This window comes from Synchiropus splendidus, chromosome 16 (assembly GCF_027744825.2).
Source record: "Synchiropus splendidus isolate RoL2022-P1 chromosome 16, RoL_Sspl_1.0, whole genome shotgun sequence".
Lineage (NCBI taxonomy): Eukaryota > Metazoa > Chordata > Actinopteri > Syngnathiformes > Callionymidae > Synchiropus > Synchiropus splendidus.
Window position 1 is genome coordinate 5,461,985 of NC_071349.1, and position 14,227 is coordinate 5,476,211.

Sequence of the window (14,227 nt, forward strand, 5' to 3'; positions counted from 1 at the left end):
ACCACTTCGCGGCGGAATGATATGCTCAAACGCAGTGCGACGAACAGCAATTGAGAAGGCGGGTCATTGTGCAGGGAACTCTAAAAAGCATTGGACGACGATGATCTGCAAGATTGTGTGGCCTGTGAGAGCTGTCGCAGATTGGCTGGAGCACATCTGCATTGCGTCGAAGCGCAGCGCGGCATTTTCAGATGCAGTGGACTTTTCTTCTCACTCATAAATAAGTTGTCCAGCACTTTACTCTTTCAAGTCACCGTTTTTGGCATGTACAATGTAGTGGTCTTTAACAAGTATGCTGCAAATACCGTTGAAAGAAAAAGCTTATGGTCAAACCCTGAAAGAGTCTTCACTTTTTTCTTTATTCCAAGAGACTGAAAATCCATCCAACGCTCAAAAATGTTTTTACTTTACAGTCATAAATTGTGTAGTACAAAAACGTGATTTCAGTTCAGAAGCCATCAATCTCCTCAGTCTTCCAGAAGAATATCTAATTCCTCCAAAGGCAGCCGCAGTCGAATTTCCTTCTCCGTCATGAGATCTACAAACTCTTGCAGATGTTCAGGGAACAGCAGTGCAGCGTCCATGTACAAACCCTGCTCACAACAGAAACACATTTCATCATTGGCAACGATACAAAAGTGTAACACTAATCCCATGCAATGCTGAGGTGTACCTTGGCCCATGGAATGTTCTGCAAGGCCTTATAAAAGAGGCCTCTCGCTTTTTCCACCTTCCCTTCAGACACCTGAGAACACACTCACTCAGTTCACATCGTTCAAACATTAGGCCTGTCGTCAATTCAATATTTGTTTAATCAAATGAGCCAAAATAAGAGACACGTCTGTTGCAGCTGCATTTAGCTGAGCGTTTGCCTGCTTGTTGTTCCACCTCTGTGTCAACAATACAGGTATGAAAAGGAAATGCTGCAGCATATCTATCCTCAGGTTACATTAGGAACTGTTGACTGGCAGGAACCTGGATGAGGCCTTCACTTGCTTGGTATACAATTCAAGGAGAACAGGAGTATTTCAGTACTGCACGAGTTCTGCCACGGCAAACATGTTAACATAATGTTAACTCATCCTGTTGGCAAACTCATTTGCTAAGCACTGGCCTGATGTGTAGTTTCGGTGCGGATTAAATGCAATGAAGGAGTTGAAAGAATTTATGGAATTTATGATGCCTAAAGCCAATGACCAAGGAATGTGCTCGTTCAGTGTGAACACAAAATTCAAAATGTTTTGTCAGATAGACAGACACAGATATGAGCCTTGCTACACAGCAAAAAAAAAAAAAGGCCTAAGTGAAAAATGATTTAACTGAAGCAAATATAATTGTTTCAACTCTGAGTGAAGTGAAATGAATGAAACTCTCTGTGCCAGTGTGTGTTACACTTGTCCTCACCAGGAAATACATGTACATCCTCCAAACCAGGGGACAATGAGCACCAACGTCTGTGGCCACCGCGCTTTCAAACAGTCCTCGGATGCGGTTGCTGAGACCATTTTCAGGAATGACAGTCAAGGGGGCATCGATTCGGCATGACCTGGAGTAAGAAGCAGAGCACAGCAAACGCTTTATGAACATTGCGTGCCCCAACTGTACCAATAATCAAGACGAGCATTGCTATAATCCCACGGCAAAGGATTAGGTCATTTAATTTGAGAGTCAAATGTCGAAGGTTAGTCCCACCATTTCAGTCTTTGTTGCTTCATGTGCTCCTCACCTTTGGCAAGCATCCACCAACTGCTTCCTCTGTTGTTCCGCAACAATTGCAAAGAGTCGTGGAACAACACGGCTGTTGCCCTGGGTGACGGAGTGAAAGAAACGACGCGCCCTGCCAGCACTATGGTACCGGTTTTCCAACTAAAACAAAGGTACATTCCGAATGTATGATCAGACAGGAAAACCGGACACAAACTGGTTTTCTTTTACCTGCAAATACATGCTCCAGAGGGGGGCGTTGTTGGACCATGATGACAAAGACAAGGTTAGCGTCTCCCTCAGTGTGGCCAGAGGAAAAACGCTGACAGTGTTGTGGTGCTGTAGCAGGGATGCTTGCTCCACTGCTAAGTGCTCACACTCAGACTCAAAACTTCTTATGTAGTGTCTATTCATTAGATGGTCCCCTGACACAGAACTACTAGCACCAGTCAACAGGCTACACTGCCGCTCCATCCTCTCCCTCGCCTGGGTGTAGATGCTGTTGGCCGCCTGTATGCCCACCGTCAGGTACTGGAAGAGAGCGTAACAACCGACCAGCCCTCTCAGCCGGGGGGGCTTTCCTTGCATGCCCATCTGATCTGGTAAGAAAACATGACAACGTTGACATCACAAATGGGACAGAACCTCAAACTAAGCTATACAGCAAAACCATCAATGAACACCAACCTTTGTTACCAGCTCCTGGATCGCTGTCAAGTGCAGATAAGCTGGCATTCAAGGTTTGTTCATACAACTTCCTCGCTTTCAGGATCGAGACAGGAGAGAGTGGTGATGGAGAGGGTGATGCACCCTCTGTTACCTTTGCTAATATGCAAACAGCTGGAGACAATGCCAAATCAACTTGTCCACTTCCTGCATCTTCCACTTCCAGCTGAGCCCACAGCAGACACAACTCTAACAGGTCAGGTACTTTCAGTCCTTTGTTTCCCGCAATTTCACTTGCTGCGGAGAACACTTTCCTGGCCTCGTCCTTGTTGCCCAGGATCCACTCTAGGTGTCCGTACTCCTGCCACAAGGTCAGAGACGAGCGATTGGCAGGTTCTTTCAGCAAGCGCTTGGCCACGCGCTTGCTGCGCTTGCCCTGAGAGCGCATGAATCTTTTGTTGCTGGTCAGGCAGCGCAGCACCTAAAATAATATGGAATAAAAGCTGTTTAGGAACCCTGGTTTAAGTGTTTAAATTAATAATGTGTTGAAATATATGTTGCACCTTCTGTTTTTCATACTGCATCAAGCTGAGGGACAGGACTGCTTGTTGTTGGGCAGACAGGACAGGCTGGATCATGTTGACAACATTGGAGAGAAAGCGCTCGCCCTGTCTGCCGAGCCCAACAAACTTTCTTGTTCCTTGCAAGGTAGTCATGTGACCCACAGAGTTGAGCACAGGAACTTGATTGTGGAGGTAGGTCAGGGGGCACTTTGGGTCACTACCTGCACATATACAGATCAGTGCTGTCATCTTTGAGCCAAAACGCAATGTGATCAGCATTCTGCTAATATTCACCTTGGGTAAACAGCGAGAGATCTTCCAGCAGCAGTCCAGTTCGGCTGAGTTGGGCACAGACTGCAGGGTCCACAGGAAGGCCCAGGAAAGACAGAAAATGCTGCAGGAATCTGAGCTGAAGCTCCGGGGAAGACAGGCAAATTAAGGATGGTCCAATGTCATCAAACAACACCTAGAAACGGAGAAATAAATCACACTTTTGGATTTTGTAATGGAAGCAATAACAAGCATAAATGCCATCAGTAACACACCTGTCTGTCTGGATCCTCACAGTCCTCTTCTGAATGGCCCTTTGCTTTATCAGGTCTCCATGGTAACCACTGAGATGCTTCACGAGACGACTCCAAGTCCAGCCAAACTTTCCACCTAGGTAGACTCCGGTCCTTTATCTCCTCCTCCTCCTCCTCCTCCTCTTCCTCTTCCTCTTCATCCTCTGGGGGGATGCAAACAGGAAGTTGAGAAAATGACAGACCAAGGGTTTGACTCAAAACCCAATATAGAGATGCAAGTTTATGAAACACTTGTGAAATGCACCACAGCTACATTTTTTTAAATTGGAAACTGCAGAAAATGAATCTATTTCTCGATCTCTGTGTTGAAAATACAGCATCCAGGAAGTTATGACATACAGCATTTACAGCGAACACTTTGAGCTTTATCTGTCTGTTGTGTAAACTTCAATAGGAAACTGGTTGTTTTAGAATGAATGAATGTTCAATTTCAATCTCCTCTAACACATTGTGAATACATCAGTAACGTTGTGTGCTACTATCAGTCAGTTACTTCTGGTCTTTGAAGTATCTTCTCACAAGCAATCTAGCAGTATTGGTGTGAGATACATTTTCTTCTCCTGTGCAGGTTTTTCCATTTCCTTTATCAGTGAGCTCCACATACTCACGAGAAGTTCCCTCTTCTTTTCTGCTCCTCCTCATCAGGAGTTTAAACAGTCTTTGTGGATGATCCGATGGCAGTCCATTTCTGGCTCTACTACCAGCAGTGTTTGTCTCTCTACTCGCTCAGGAAACTTCAGTTCTCTTGCTTCAGTAAACAGTTTATTTGTATTTGGTCTTCCATTAACAACCACAATTGTAATTATGACTACTATTTCTGTTACATTTGATAGGGTGCACTTAGTCTGTTCAGTATTTTTACATTTATCTGATATGGTGCTCGACAGGAGGTCAGCGACACATAGAATGACTCAAGAAGCAGTGGCTGGGACAAAAATCGAAAGATTTTGAATCACTTTGTTTTCAATGGTTGGTAGGTTTGTCTGTCGGTTTGTTTGATTGTGTTCGAATTAACTTTTTGAATGAAATTTTCATGGAATGTGTGAAATGGGACAGGAACAAATGATTCCATAATGGGAATGATCTGGATCACCAACTGGGTAACAGAATTTTTAAAGAATTATTTTACATTGGGCCCATTTTCAGCATTTGAGCCAAATTGGTATTCGGATCAAGGAATTTCTTAGGAAAAAACTGGTTTGTCTATTTGTCCTTATAGTTTGTTACATTTTTTTAGCTTCTAATGCTAACAAAGTCGGCTCTCCTCTGTCCAAACAGTGGCACCCTGCTGTGGTAAATTGTGTTGGGAGAGAAATGAAGCTGCTTGGCGCAGGTCTGCGCTCTCTAATTGCATTCTGGGTTAAGTCATATTTTGGGGGATGGAAATGAGCGACAGCGCCCCCAGCTGTTTAACATTATTGGGTGTCAGCATGCCACCATAGACTTTTACCAGCACTGGGTTGGATCCAGCCTCCTCGCTCTTGTTGATGCATCCAGGTTTTCCATCCTTTGGCACCAAACTCGCCAACTCTTTCCTCCCCGCTGTCCCAGAACGGCTCAAAGAATTCGATCTTTCCACACAGGCACATGCAAGCAGAAAGACGACTTGAGACAAATACTTATTACTTACATATTTAACCTGCATTTTCCATCATCCTACATACCTGCTGCTTGGTCTTCAGGTCTTTCACACTGTCTGGTTTGAAGAAGGTGAAGTCCATCATGGCCTGAAAGAGTGAAATGGCTTTCTCCATGTGACCACATTGTCTCAGGAAGTGACACTGCTGGGTGAAGATATCTGAATTAAGGGAAAGATTATTTTGGAAAGTGCTCAAAAAATTGTCAAAAAAAATTGACATAACATTGACTGACTGACGTCATAAATCTGCATCATAAAGCGATGTTATCTGCCAGAAATGATTGTTGTTCTTGAGGGGAAACCTACCCAGTATGTCCTCATCAGTTCCTGGCAAAGCTGGGTGAGAGACCATGCTGCCATCTCTGACAGCACTCAGCATGCTGAGACACTTCCCATAGGCAGAGTTTACTTTTGATACTGTGAAGTTACTAAAGTAGCTCTGCGTGAAGAGCAGATACTCCTTCAACAGGGTGCCACTGTTTGGGTGAAGGAAAACCTAGGACAGAGGAGAGCCGACTTTGTTAGCATTAGAAGCTAAAAAATGTAACAAACTAAAAGGACAAATAGACAAACCAGTTTTTTCCACTCCTTAGCCAGAGCCGAGGGCTCGTAGAGCTCCTGACAGATCTTGAGTCGTTCCCTCTGTAGAGATATGCTGCCCGGGTTAGTGGCCACAGCTCGCTCAGCTATGCTTAACTTCTTCTCAAGGACTGCTCGATAAGATGACTTGCGGCGTTCAGATCCATCTTTGCCCTGTTGCTCCTCGTTGTCACCAAAAAGTGCCTCACTGATCTCATCCTATGGATATGAAAAGATAATGGTTATCAGTTCTGTGAATGCAAGGAGCTTTTTAACTCTGTTCTTCATGTGCTTTGTAACAGAGATAACTTTCTCTTTTCTTGCTTGCTCTTGATTTCCAGTGCAACTAAACATCTTATTTTGTTTGTTTGTATCTTAATTTAAGAGTATTCTTACCTGATAGTGTATGTACTTTATCCAAAGCTTTGTATCTGATGGTTGTTCTCTAAGCTGTCTGTTGAACTCTTCAGTCCGGTTGACCGTTGGCACTTCGCGCTGCTCCACTTCCGGGCCTTCCTCCTTTTGCTCCTCCTTTCCTTTTCCTTGAAGCCACAAGGCCGTGGAGGAGTCGTAAACACCAAGGGGGTTTGTTGATGACGGCTGCAATATGGTTCCTCGAGTGAACAAGTTAAACACTCAATTAACCATTTCTTAGACAAAAAAAAAGAACTTGCCATCATTTTGTGGTGGTTTTGGTATTTCGAAGATCGCTGAGACCTTTACTCACGACATCTATTGTTTTATCTGCAACTTCAATTGTACCATACAAGACTTCCATAAAATTAAATTAAAAAATAAATAAATAAATAAAAAATACAATGTCTCACCAGCCTCCTTTTTCTTTTTATCCCAGTCCTCTTCAACTGGGATGAAGGTGATATCACTGAGGACATCACTAGAATCAGGAGTTTTAGGTAATGCTGCCACAGGGTTTTCAGCCTTTAGAAGTTGGCGACTTGCTGAAGAGTAGTATCTTCCCTCCAATTTTCTTTTCTCCTTGCCTTTCTGCTTCTTAGAGGAGTCTGATTCCTCCCAGCTGATCTCCTGCTTGCGAAGGTCCAGACCTAAAGATGAGTTTCCTTTCCGCTTGTACCTGTAATAGTTTGAGATTAAATAAGCCCAGACAGAATACCTACATACATGTTACCTTGCAACGTCTCCTCTGTACAAAGACTTGTATGTCCAGTTGGCAGGGTCTGGTTTATTATCTACACAGAACGGCTGCACAGTAGGAAATGGAAGATCATCCAACCAGGAAAAATTATTTCCAATTTTAGCAGTTTTGGAGCTGTGAGTGAATGCACACAATTAATAAACATGGAGCAGGAATATATTTCATGTGAATATTTACCAAGAGGAGAGCTCACCTGGCAGCTTCCTGCTCTCGTTTCAGATCACTTGGAAAGACAATTTCAGAGTCAGACTCACTGCTGTCTGAATATTTGCTACTTTTCTTTTTGTGTTTCTTCTTCTTCTTTTTTTTCTTATCTGCCCTCTTTTTCTTCTTTTTGATTGGGGAGTCGTTTTCTTCATCATCCCTGCTAAGACTAACAAATATAACATAACAGTTATTTGCAAATAGAAATGTGGAAAACAAGGCAGCATTCATTTATGTATTTAATGACAAGAAGAAGCTTTTCACTGGATCGTTACACACACAATACCATAAGACTGAACCGTACCTTGATTCTGTCTCACTTGGTGCCTCTATGTTCTTATTTAGAAAGCGGTTATGAAGATCGAGGGCATCACTGGTCTGATAACTTTTATTCTTTAGCCAGTCAGGTTCTGGAAGGAGAGAAAGAGGTGAGGAAGAGATGATAGGAATGTGTCCATGTTTATGATTGATACACGTTTCATAATGTACTCTTGATTTTAGCATGAATTGTCCATTTTAGATGACAATCGCCTTTAGGATGCATGTGCGTGCGAATGGTGTATGTTAAAGCCTGTATATTGTTAAAACAGCTCAATAAAGGACATGCGCTTCCCAATTAAACATTTCGTATTGAAATAAATGGAATATATATTTGGAGTAATAAATGACATGAAGGAGACACACATACTCTAAAAATGTTTTTTGCGTCACATTCTGGATTTTGTGACGACGTAAATTTTCAAAGATGACAAAATCAACGCAATTATAATACTCGAGTGAAAAAAAAACGAGACATTACCTTTTAATGAATCTTTATTCGGTTCGTTTGACACTTCTGCAAAAGCTGGAAATAACGCCATGTTTCCGTCCAGCCGTAAATAAGGATATGACGTCACAGCCGACGTCCGACTGAGTAAAAGAATTTAGTCGTAGCTGCTGCCATCTAACGGCGTGGCAAGAAACGTAGATTTCCAGTCTTCATAAATATCCATCCCATTTGATGAATTTGAATTTCAGAAATAAAGACTGAAACAAATGCGTATAACGTTGGAATATATTTGCACCCCCCCCCACCGGTTGATGACCGAAGCTTTTGAAATAAGTCATTTGACAGTCAGTAGTGAAGAACCAGCTGTTCGCAGGTTGACAGAACCAAAGGAGGCATGTGGACCGGACAGCATCGACTAGTTGCAAGATTTAACTGTCAGGATTAAATAAATAGTGAGGTTGGAGAGGAGGCACAAGTTGTAGCTAGATCATCTAGGTTACCACTGTAGCTGTAGGTGAAGAATCGAAACATTTCAGGACCATTGGTGGGAGGTCTCCATAAATTCAGGTTAGCCTGCTGCACCTTAAGCACAACACATTTTCAAGCACATTCAGGGATGCTTTAATAACTGTAGAAATTATAACAAACATCCAAACACAATAACACAAACATTCCACATATGCTTTTCATGCTATTAACTTTCACGACTGAAATATTTTGAACCATAGAGAAACAGACCACAACAAGAAAAAAGAGGATTTTACATAACGGAAAGTGCAACAGTTGAAAGAATCCATGAAATGCAGGATTCATTCAGAATTAAACCGTTTGTGCGCTGAGGAGGCCCACTCTGCCAAAGTTTTTAGAGGTGCATTGTTCCCATATCTCTGGGCATAGTTTCTGAATTGAGAGCAGAGGTCAGTGATGTAGATCAACGCAGTAATTGTGAAAATAACCATGTACCTGCAAGAGAGGTCTGCTGGATGTTTCCAGCGCCCCCCGCTGCCCTGCTGAGCAACGCAGGTCATGAGATGATCCAGTTCATCCCACTCTTAAAAAAAACACACAGCAGTAGTAGTACTCATGTCGAGGTCCTTCTTTCGCACAGTATTTCAAGGATTGAAGAATTGAGAATATTTGAAATAAAAAGTCAGACATTCAAGAGTAAAACATTTGGACATAAAAGAAAATGTACTGCACAAATGTAAAATAAAGGTTCACAATATTACCTTACATTAGGTATTAGACATAGGAGAATTTGGTCAGAAAAGGCAAAAAAAAAAAAAGAAAAGAAGTGACATCTTTGATAGATGGGCAATATGATATCCCACCATGGTATCTGACCTAGTTTCATGTGTAATATGCGTCTGGTTAAGAAGAGACTCATACCTGTGGAGTACGTTATATGGCGGTAGACCGAATGTGTATACATTTTCATGTTCCACTGCTCCTCGGTTTTGAACTTCAGGACCCTGACAGGAGGGGAAACATGGCATTGGTGAAAGGGAAGCTTCACAGAACAGCGTGTCACTGCTATGATGTGTAGTTTAGAGACTCATGAGTCAGAGTTCAGGGTCAGAAATAATCATGCCAGATGGGTATTGAGACAAAGTACAGGAAGACCAATGACCTTCATGGCTGAATGAGCACACAAGGGTGCAACTAAAGCATGATGAAGATCAGGAAGAGCTGTGGAAACCCTGCTGCGAACTGCTGAAATACACCAGGCAGTTCATTCATTGATTGTTGAAATCGTCCTCTTTTTGTAAGGACCTGAAGCCAAGATGAGCATAGAGAAGTGATAACTGATGCAGCACCAGGATGATTCTCATGAAAGCTTACTGACAGACTGACTAAAAAACCTGACAGTAAACAGTTACTGAGGTCTATAGTCCACCTATTTCTCCTCCGTTGTCTGACAGGGAGAATGCTGGGTCCATTGTTGGCACAGACGTCAGTGAGAACTCGCCGTCCGTGAGGCCGCTTCTGAACCGGAGACTGTTGTGGTGACGATATCTCAAGAACAAAAAAGATCAAACAGGATGTTTATACACCTTGCATTGCAAAAATAATATTATGAGATAGTAAAAAAAAAAGAGCACAGAGAAAACAAGAACCAGACGAATAATTTACACAAAAATATAAAGATACTTGACAGTTTAATACGTCTAATAGAAGTACTTTCTCAGTACTAGAAATTGTGTGCTGGTATGAAAACCATACTCCACCAGCTCACCTTATCCAGTGTCGAGTCCAATGTCTCCACTGGCTTGGTCTGTTCAAGGAGAGGTTGTTACATCTCAGACACCCACATAACCAAGGCTACACCAGTCACCTTCAGGGGGGTGCTGGTGCAAAGCGACGACTCAGTTAATGGAGCACCTAAGTCCCACAGCACATCCGGTTCAGAATAGCCTCCATCAACCTCAGCTGTCACTGAGAAATCGAACTTGATGGCTGGCATCTTAAGCATCGACAGGGAGAAAGCGTGACCCGAGGTACGCATCCTTTTCTCAGGAGGACTGGGGTCGTCCAGGACGCAGCCCAGATCAGGGCTGAACAGGCTTTCTCGTCTCGCATAGCGACGCTGTGGAGAAGTGAACCGTTCCCTGCTTCGTTTCAGCATTCTCATGGCATATTTAGACAGCGGTTTCAGGTGTTTCATGTTTCAACATTCACTATAATGAAACAAAAAGACAGAAAAACACAGACTCACAAAATCGTCATGCTATTTTCTACTACTAAAATCTACAGTAGATGCACTTCCAGTCCCATATTATTAAACCGGGCAATAAAGAGACAACCTATTATCTATTTCAGAAATACAGGATTTTACGTTCGTAGTTCAAACAGAAAGTTATGCTTACAAAAGTAACCTTTTGTCAGGTACTTTTATATTGGGAGGGAAATAAATGAAGTCGTGACGTGAGACTTTACAAACAAACCCACATGAGGCGGCACATAAACGCCCAGTTTTGCCTCTCAAATACTTGGAATTATGACTGGATGCAGACGTTTGGTGCCAACGCACGAGTGACTAGTAACTAGCTTAGCTCCGAAGGACCACCATGCCATTTATACTATTTCATGCTAATGAAACGTACTAGCAGGAGTTGCGAGACCGGTTGAGACGTTTGACTCGCCCCGGTGTAAGTAGTAGGCTCTTATAGAGCTATTTTTAATAAGTTCAAAAGTTTTTTTACGCTCGTCTGATGGGACGTTTTGCTACTCACCTGACCCACAGCACCGCACCGTTCAGCGCTCACGCCCAGGACGCACCGCGAGACTAATTCATTTACCGTAAATACTGTTTTTGAGTGTCCATTCCATTTCCTCGCTCCATGTTATTACGGGATAAACAAATATTGTTTTCTTGGTGACTTGATTGGTGACTCTCAAAATACTTAGATTCACTTTATATTATAAATAAGCATCTTTTTTTGTGAAATAAAAGTTATTGTTAATCATAATGAAAAATATGTCATGTTTGTTTTTTATTTTATTTGGTTGTCTGTCTTCTGTTCCGAAGACTCCCTGTCTCTGTGAATGTCACAGAGACAAGGGGACATTCACAGAGACATTTGTGTATTTTGTTTCATCCACAAGCATACGCTGTCTGTCATGTGCATCTGTTTCTGTTTTATTATATTGCATTCTTGATATAGCTCTTCAATAGGATCTCCATCAGGGTGCACCTGCACTGGCTGGGCCAGGTCAGGGCACTTGGGTGCCTGGTCACTTGAACACTGTGCATGGGCCCCTGCATAGCCACCAGTTCCCTGCATGTGTCCTGGCCCCAAAGACAATTATTATTAACATATAAATAACATAGAAACTTACTATAGAATGTTGACGCAAACCGACGAGGTAGATGGGCAGAAACATCAAAACATGTTTATGTGTTAATGCAGATTTTATTTTACATTTCAGTGACACATCTTCACACACAAAATATCATAAGAACACCACACATTTCAAAAGAGCCTCTTCACATTTCAAGAAACACATTTCACATTTCCCCCATAATTGGATGTGTAAAGTGGGACGTCATCAGCTCAGAGCTCAGCTCTTGTTTTCGGTTTGATTCTCTGGCTGTGATGACTGACTCTCCTCTGGGTTCTGCCCTGGGCTCCTCCTGATGCTCAGCTCTCTGCCGGCCTCCTCCTCACATGGGACTTTGGCTGCCTGGATTTGGAGTCGCCCCTCTGGAGTCAGGCAGCAGCTGACATCTTCAGGGTTCACTCCTTCAGGAAGCTCCAGCTCTTGTCTGAACTCCCGGACCGAGTGCCATCGCCAGCCATCCTGCTCTTCCTCCTTCTTCTCCGTCTTCCCGCTGACTCTCAGCTTCCTGCCGTGCAGCCTGACTGACAGATCCTCTGGAGAGAAGCCTGTGGTGTCCAGGGTCAGCTCATAGTGACCTGCGTCCTGCTGCACTGCAGTATCCATTGGAGAAGATGTGGACTCCTCCTGGTCCTGAAGTGAGCAGATCAGACGCTGCAGGTTCCTCTGAAGGAGATGTTGCTGCTGGCCCAGAACCAGGGCCTCAGGACAGAGAGTGCAGACTGGCCAGGAGAGGTCCGTGACCGGCCTGATGAGGAGTCTTCGAGTGGTCATCATCTTCTCTGTGTTCACTGCTCCTGCTGTCAGAGGAAACTGTGTGAAAGCGCTGGCTGTTCTTCTCTGATGCTCTGTGAAGTGTCTGAGCAGCTTTTATACTCTGACTGGTGAACACCGAGATGTTTCCGGAATGTTCCCGTAGTTTCCACAACTCTCCAGCAGATGGCGGAGTTTCCCGTTCAACGAAGTCTCTGGAGTATGAGTATGGAGTATGAACAACTTTTACTTTCATTCACGCCAGTGGCAGTGGAGTTGATCTTCATTAAAACGTTCGTATTCAGAAACAGTTTTGAGACAAACATTTGTATTTACTATTTGTATTATGAAGGTAAAATAAATGATTGCAAATTCTTAATATTCATATAATTATCAATACCGTATCTATACCGAAAAAGTGGCTTAAATTCATTAAGTTGAAAACATATCGATTTTATAATCGAGATGAAAGACATGGAAAATGGAATAAAAGCAATTGAGCGAGTACACATCAGTGAGGAAACTCCGCCATCTGCTGGAGAGTTGTGGAAACTACGGGAACATTCCGGAAACATCTCGGTGTTCACCAGTCAGAGTATAAAAGCTGCTCAGACACTTCACAGAGCATCACAGAAGAACAGCCAGCGCTTTCACATAGTTTCCTCTGACAGCAGGAGCAGTGAACACAGAGAAGATGATGACCACCCGGAGACTCCTCATCAGGCCGGTCACGGACCTCTCCTGGCCAGTCTGCACTCTCTGTCCAGAGGCCCTGGTTCTGGGCCAGCAGCAACATCTCCTTCAGAGGAACCTGCAGCGTCTGATCCGCTCACTTCAGGACCAGGAGGAGTCCACATCTTCTCCAATGGATACTGCAGTGCAGCAGGACGCAGGTCACTATGAGCTGACCCTGGACACCACAGGCTTCTCTCCAGAGGATCTGTCAGTCCGGCTGCACGGCAGGAAGCTGAGAGTCAGCGGGAAGACGGAGAAGAAGGAGGAAGAGCAGGATGGCTGGCGATGGCACTCGGTCCGGGAGTTCAGGCAAGAGCTGGAGCTTCCTGAAGGAGTGAACCCTGAAGATGTCAGCTGCTGCCTGACTCCAGAGGGGCGACTCCAAATCCAGGCAGCCAAAGTCCCATGTGTGCAGGAGGCCGGCAGAGAGCTGAGCATCAGGAGGAGGCCAAAGCAGAACCCAGAGGAGAGTCAGTCATCACAGCCAGAGAATCAAACCGAAAACAAGAGCTGAGCTCTGAGCTGATGACGTCCACTTTACACATCCAATTATGGGGAAATGTGAAATGTGTTTCATAAAATAAGTGTGATAAAATGTGAGTAGCCTCATTTACTTGTATGCTGCTCGTACTGTATTGTATTTCATTCTATTAAGATTTGTCAATCAATTTTAAGATAAAACCTGTATCAATGAGTAAATAAATATGTTTATATGATTGATGACTATGATTATGGGAGTGCAATGCTCTTTCATACCGAGATTATATAGTGCTAGGAGAACGCAGTGGGGAGTCAAGTCTTCCAGAGAATCATCCTCAGAACAAGAACAGAGCTGATGAACTTACTGCCCCATTTATTTCCAAACATATTGTGCATCACCTGCATCTGTGATTTCCCACAGATGTCACAGGTCCATTAAGTTCTTTATTCTTAAAATGAACAAGCGTTTAAGCTTCATTTGAAATGCAAAAATAATCGATAAGGTTGTGACAGCACTGATCATGGAGTATCAAAACG

The 14,227-nt window shown here is 43.4% G+C and overlaps 4 protein-coding genes across 7 annotated transcripts; 1 reads left to right on the forward strand and 3 right to left on the reverse strand.

The window, feature by feature from the left end:
• Positions 1-348: 348 nt before the first annotated feature.
• nrde2 (NRDE-2, necessary for RNA interference, domain containing) lies at positions 349-8,074 on the reverse strand. 3 transcript variants are annotated; one of them, XM_053844955.1, is made up of 19 exons: positions 7,913-8,074; positions 7,418-7,523; positions 7,103-7,282; positions 6,883-7,023; positions 6,563-6,828; positions 6,132-6,349; positions 5,730-5,954; positions 5,463-5,652; positions 5,182-5,315; positions 4,968-5,088; positions 3,479-3,660; positions 3,228-3,399; positions 2,934-3,154; positions 2,392-2,851; positions 1,936-2,303; positions 1,727-1,866; positions 1,405-1,546; positions 674-745; positions 349-593 (listed from the first exon to the last, which is right to left on the reverse strand). In XM_053844955.1, the coding sequence occupies exons 1-19, from the start codon at positions 7,971-7,973 to the stop codon at positions 468-470; spliced, it is 3,525 nt and encodes a 1,174-aa protein (XP_053700930.1). In that variant the 5' UTR covers positions 7,974-8,074; the 3' UTR covers positions 349-467. The 3 variants fall into 3 exon arrangements, 2 of the variants coding, with proteins under 2 accessions (XP_053700930.1, XP_053700931.1); XR_008412661.1 differs by lacking the exons at positions 349-593; positions 1,727-1,866; XM_053844956.1 differs by lacking the exons at positions 349-593; positions 674-745; positions 1,727-1,866 and having other exon boundaries at positions 1,354-1,546.
• A 112-nt stretch (positions 8,075-8,186) lies between these two features.
• LOC128747233 (uncharacterized) lies at positions 8,187-11,155 on the reverse strand. 2 transcript variants are annotated; one of them, XM_053844958.1, is made up of 7 exons: positions 11,116-11,155; positions 10,218-10,560; positions 10,119-10,157; positions 9,780-9,898; positions 9,272-9,354; positions 8,846-8,933; positions 8,187-8,782 (listed from the first exon to the last, which is right to left on the reverse strand). In XM_053844958.1, exons 2-7 carry the CDS (start codon positions 10,545-10,547, stop codon positions 8,692-8,694), a joined length of 750 nt encoding a protein of 249 aa, XP_053700933.1. In that variant the 5' UTR covers positions 10,548-10,560; positions 11,116-11,155; the 3' UTR covers positions 8,187-8,691. The 2 variants fall into 2 exon arrangements, with proteins under 2 accessions (XP_053700933.1, XP_053700932.1); XM_053844957.1 differs by having other exon boundaries at positions 8,187-8,933.
• A 625-nt stretch (positions 11,156-11,780) lies between these two features.
• LOC128747567 (heat shock protein 30-like) lies at positions 11,781-12,553 on the reverse strand. Its single transcript, XM_053845530.1, has one exon. The coding sequence runs from the start codon at positions 12,497-12,499 to the stop codon at positions 11,945-11,947; it is 555 nt and encodes a 184-aa protein (XP_053701505.1). The 5' UTR covers positions 12,500-12,553; the 3' UTR covers positions 11,781-11,944.
• Positions 12,554-13,118: 565 nt separating this feature from the next.
• LOC128747741 (heat shock protein beta-11-like) lies at positions 13,119-13,902 on the forward strand. Its single transcript, XM_053845851.1, has one exon. The coding sequence runs from the start codon at positions 13,170-13,172 to the stop codon at positions 13,722-13,724; it is 555 nt and encodes a 184-aa protein (XP_053701826.1). The 5' UTR covers positions 13,119-13,169; the 3' UTR covers positions 13,725-13,902.
• The last annotated feature ends 325 nt before the right edge of the window (positions 13,903-14,227 follow it).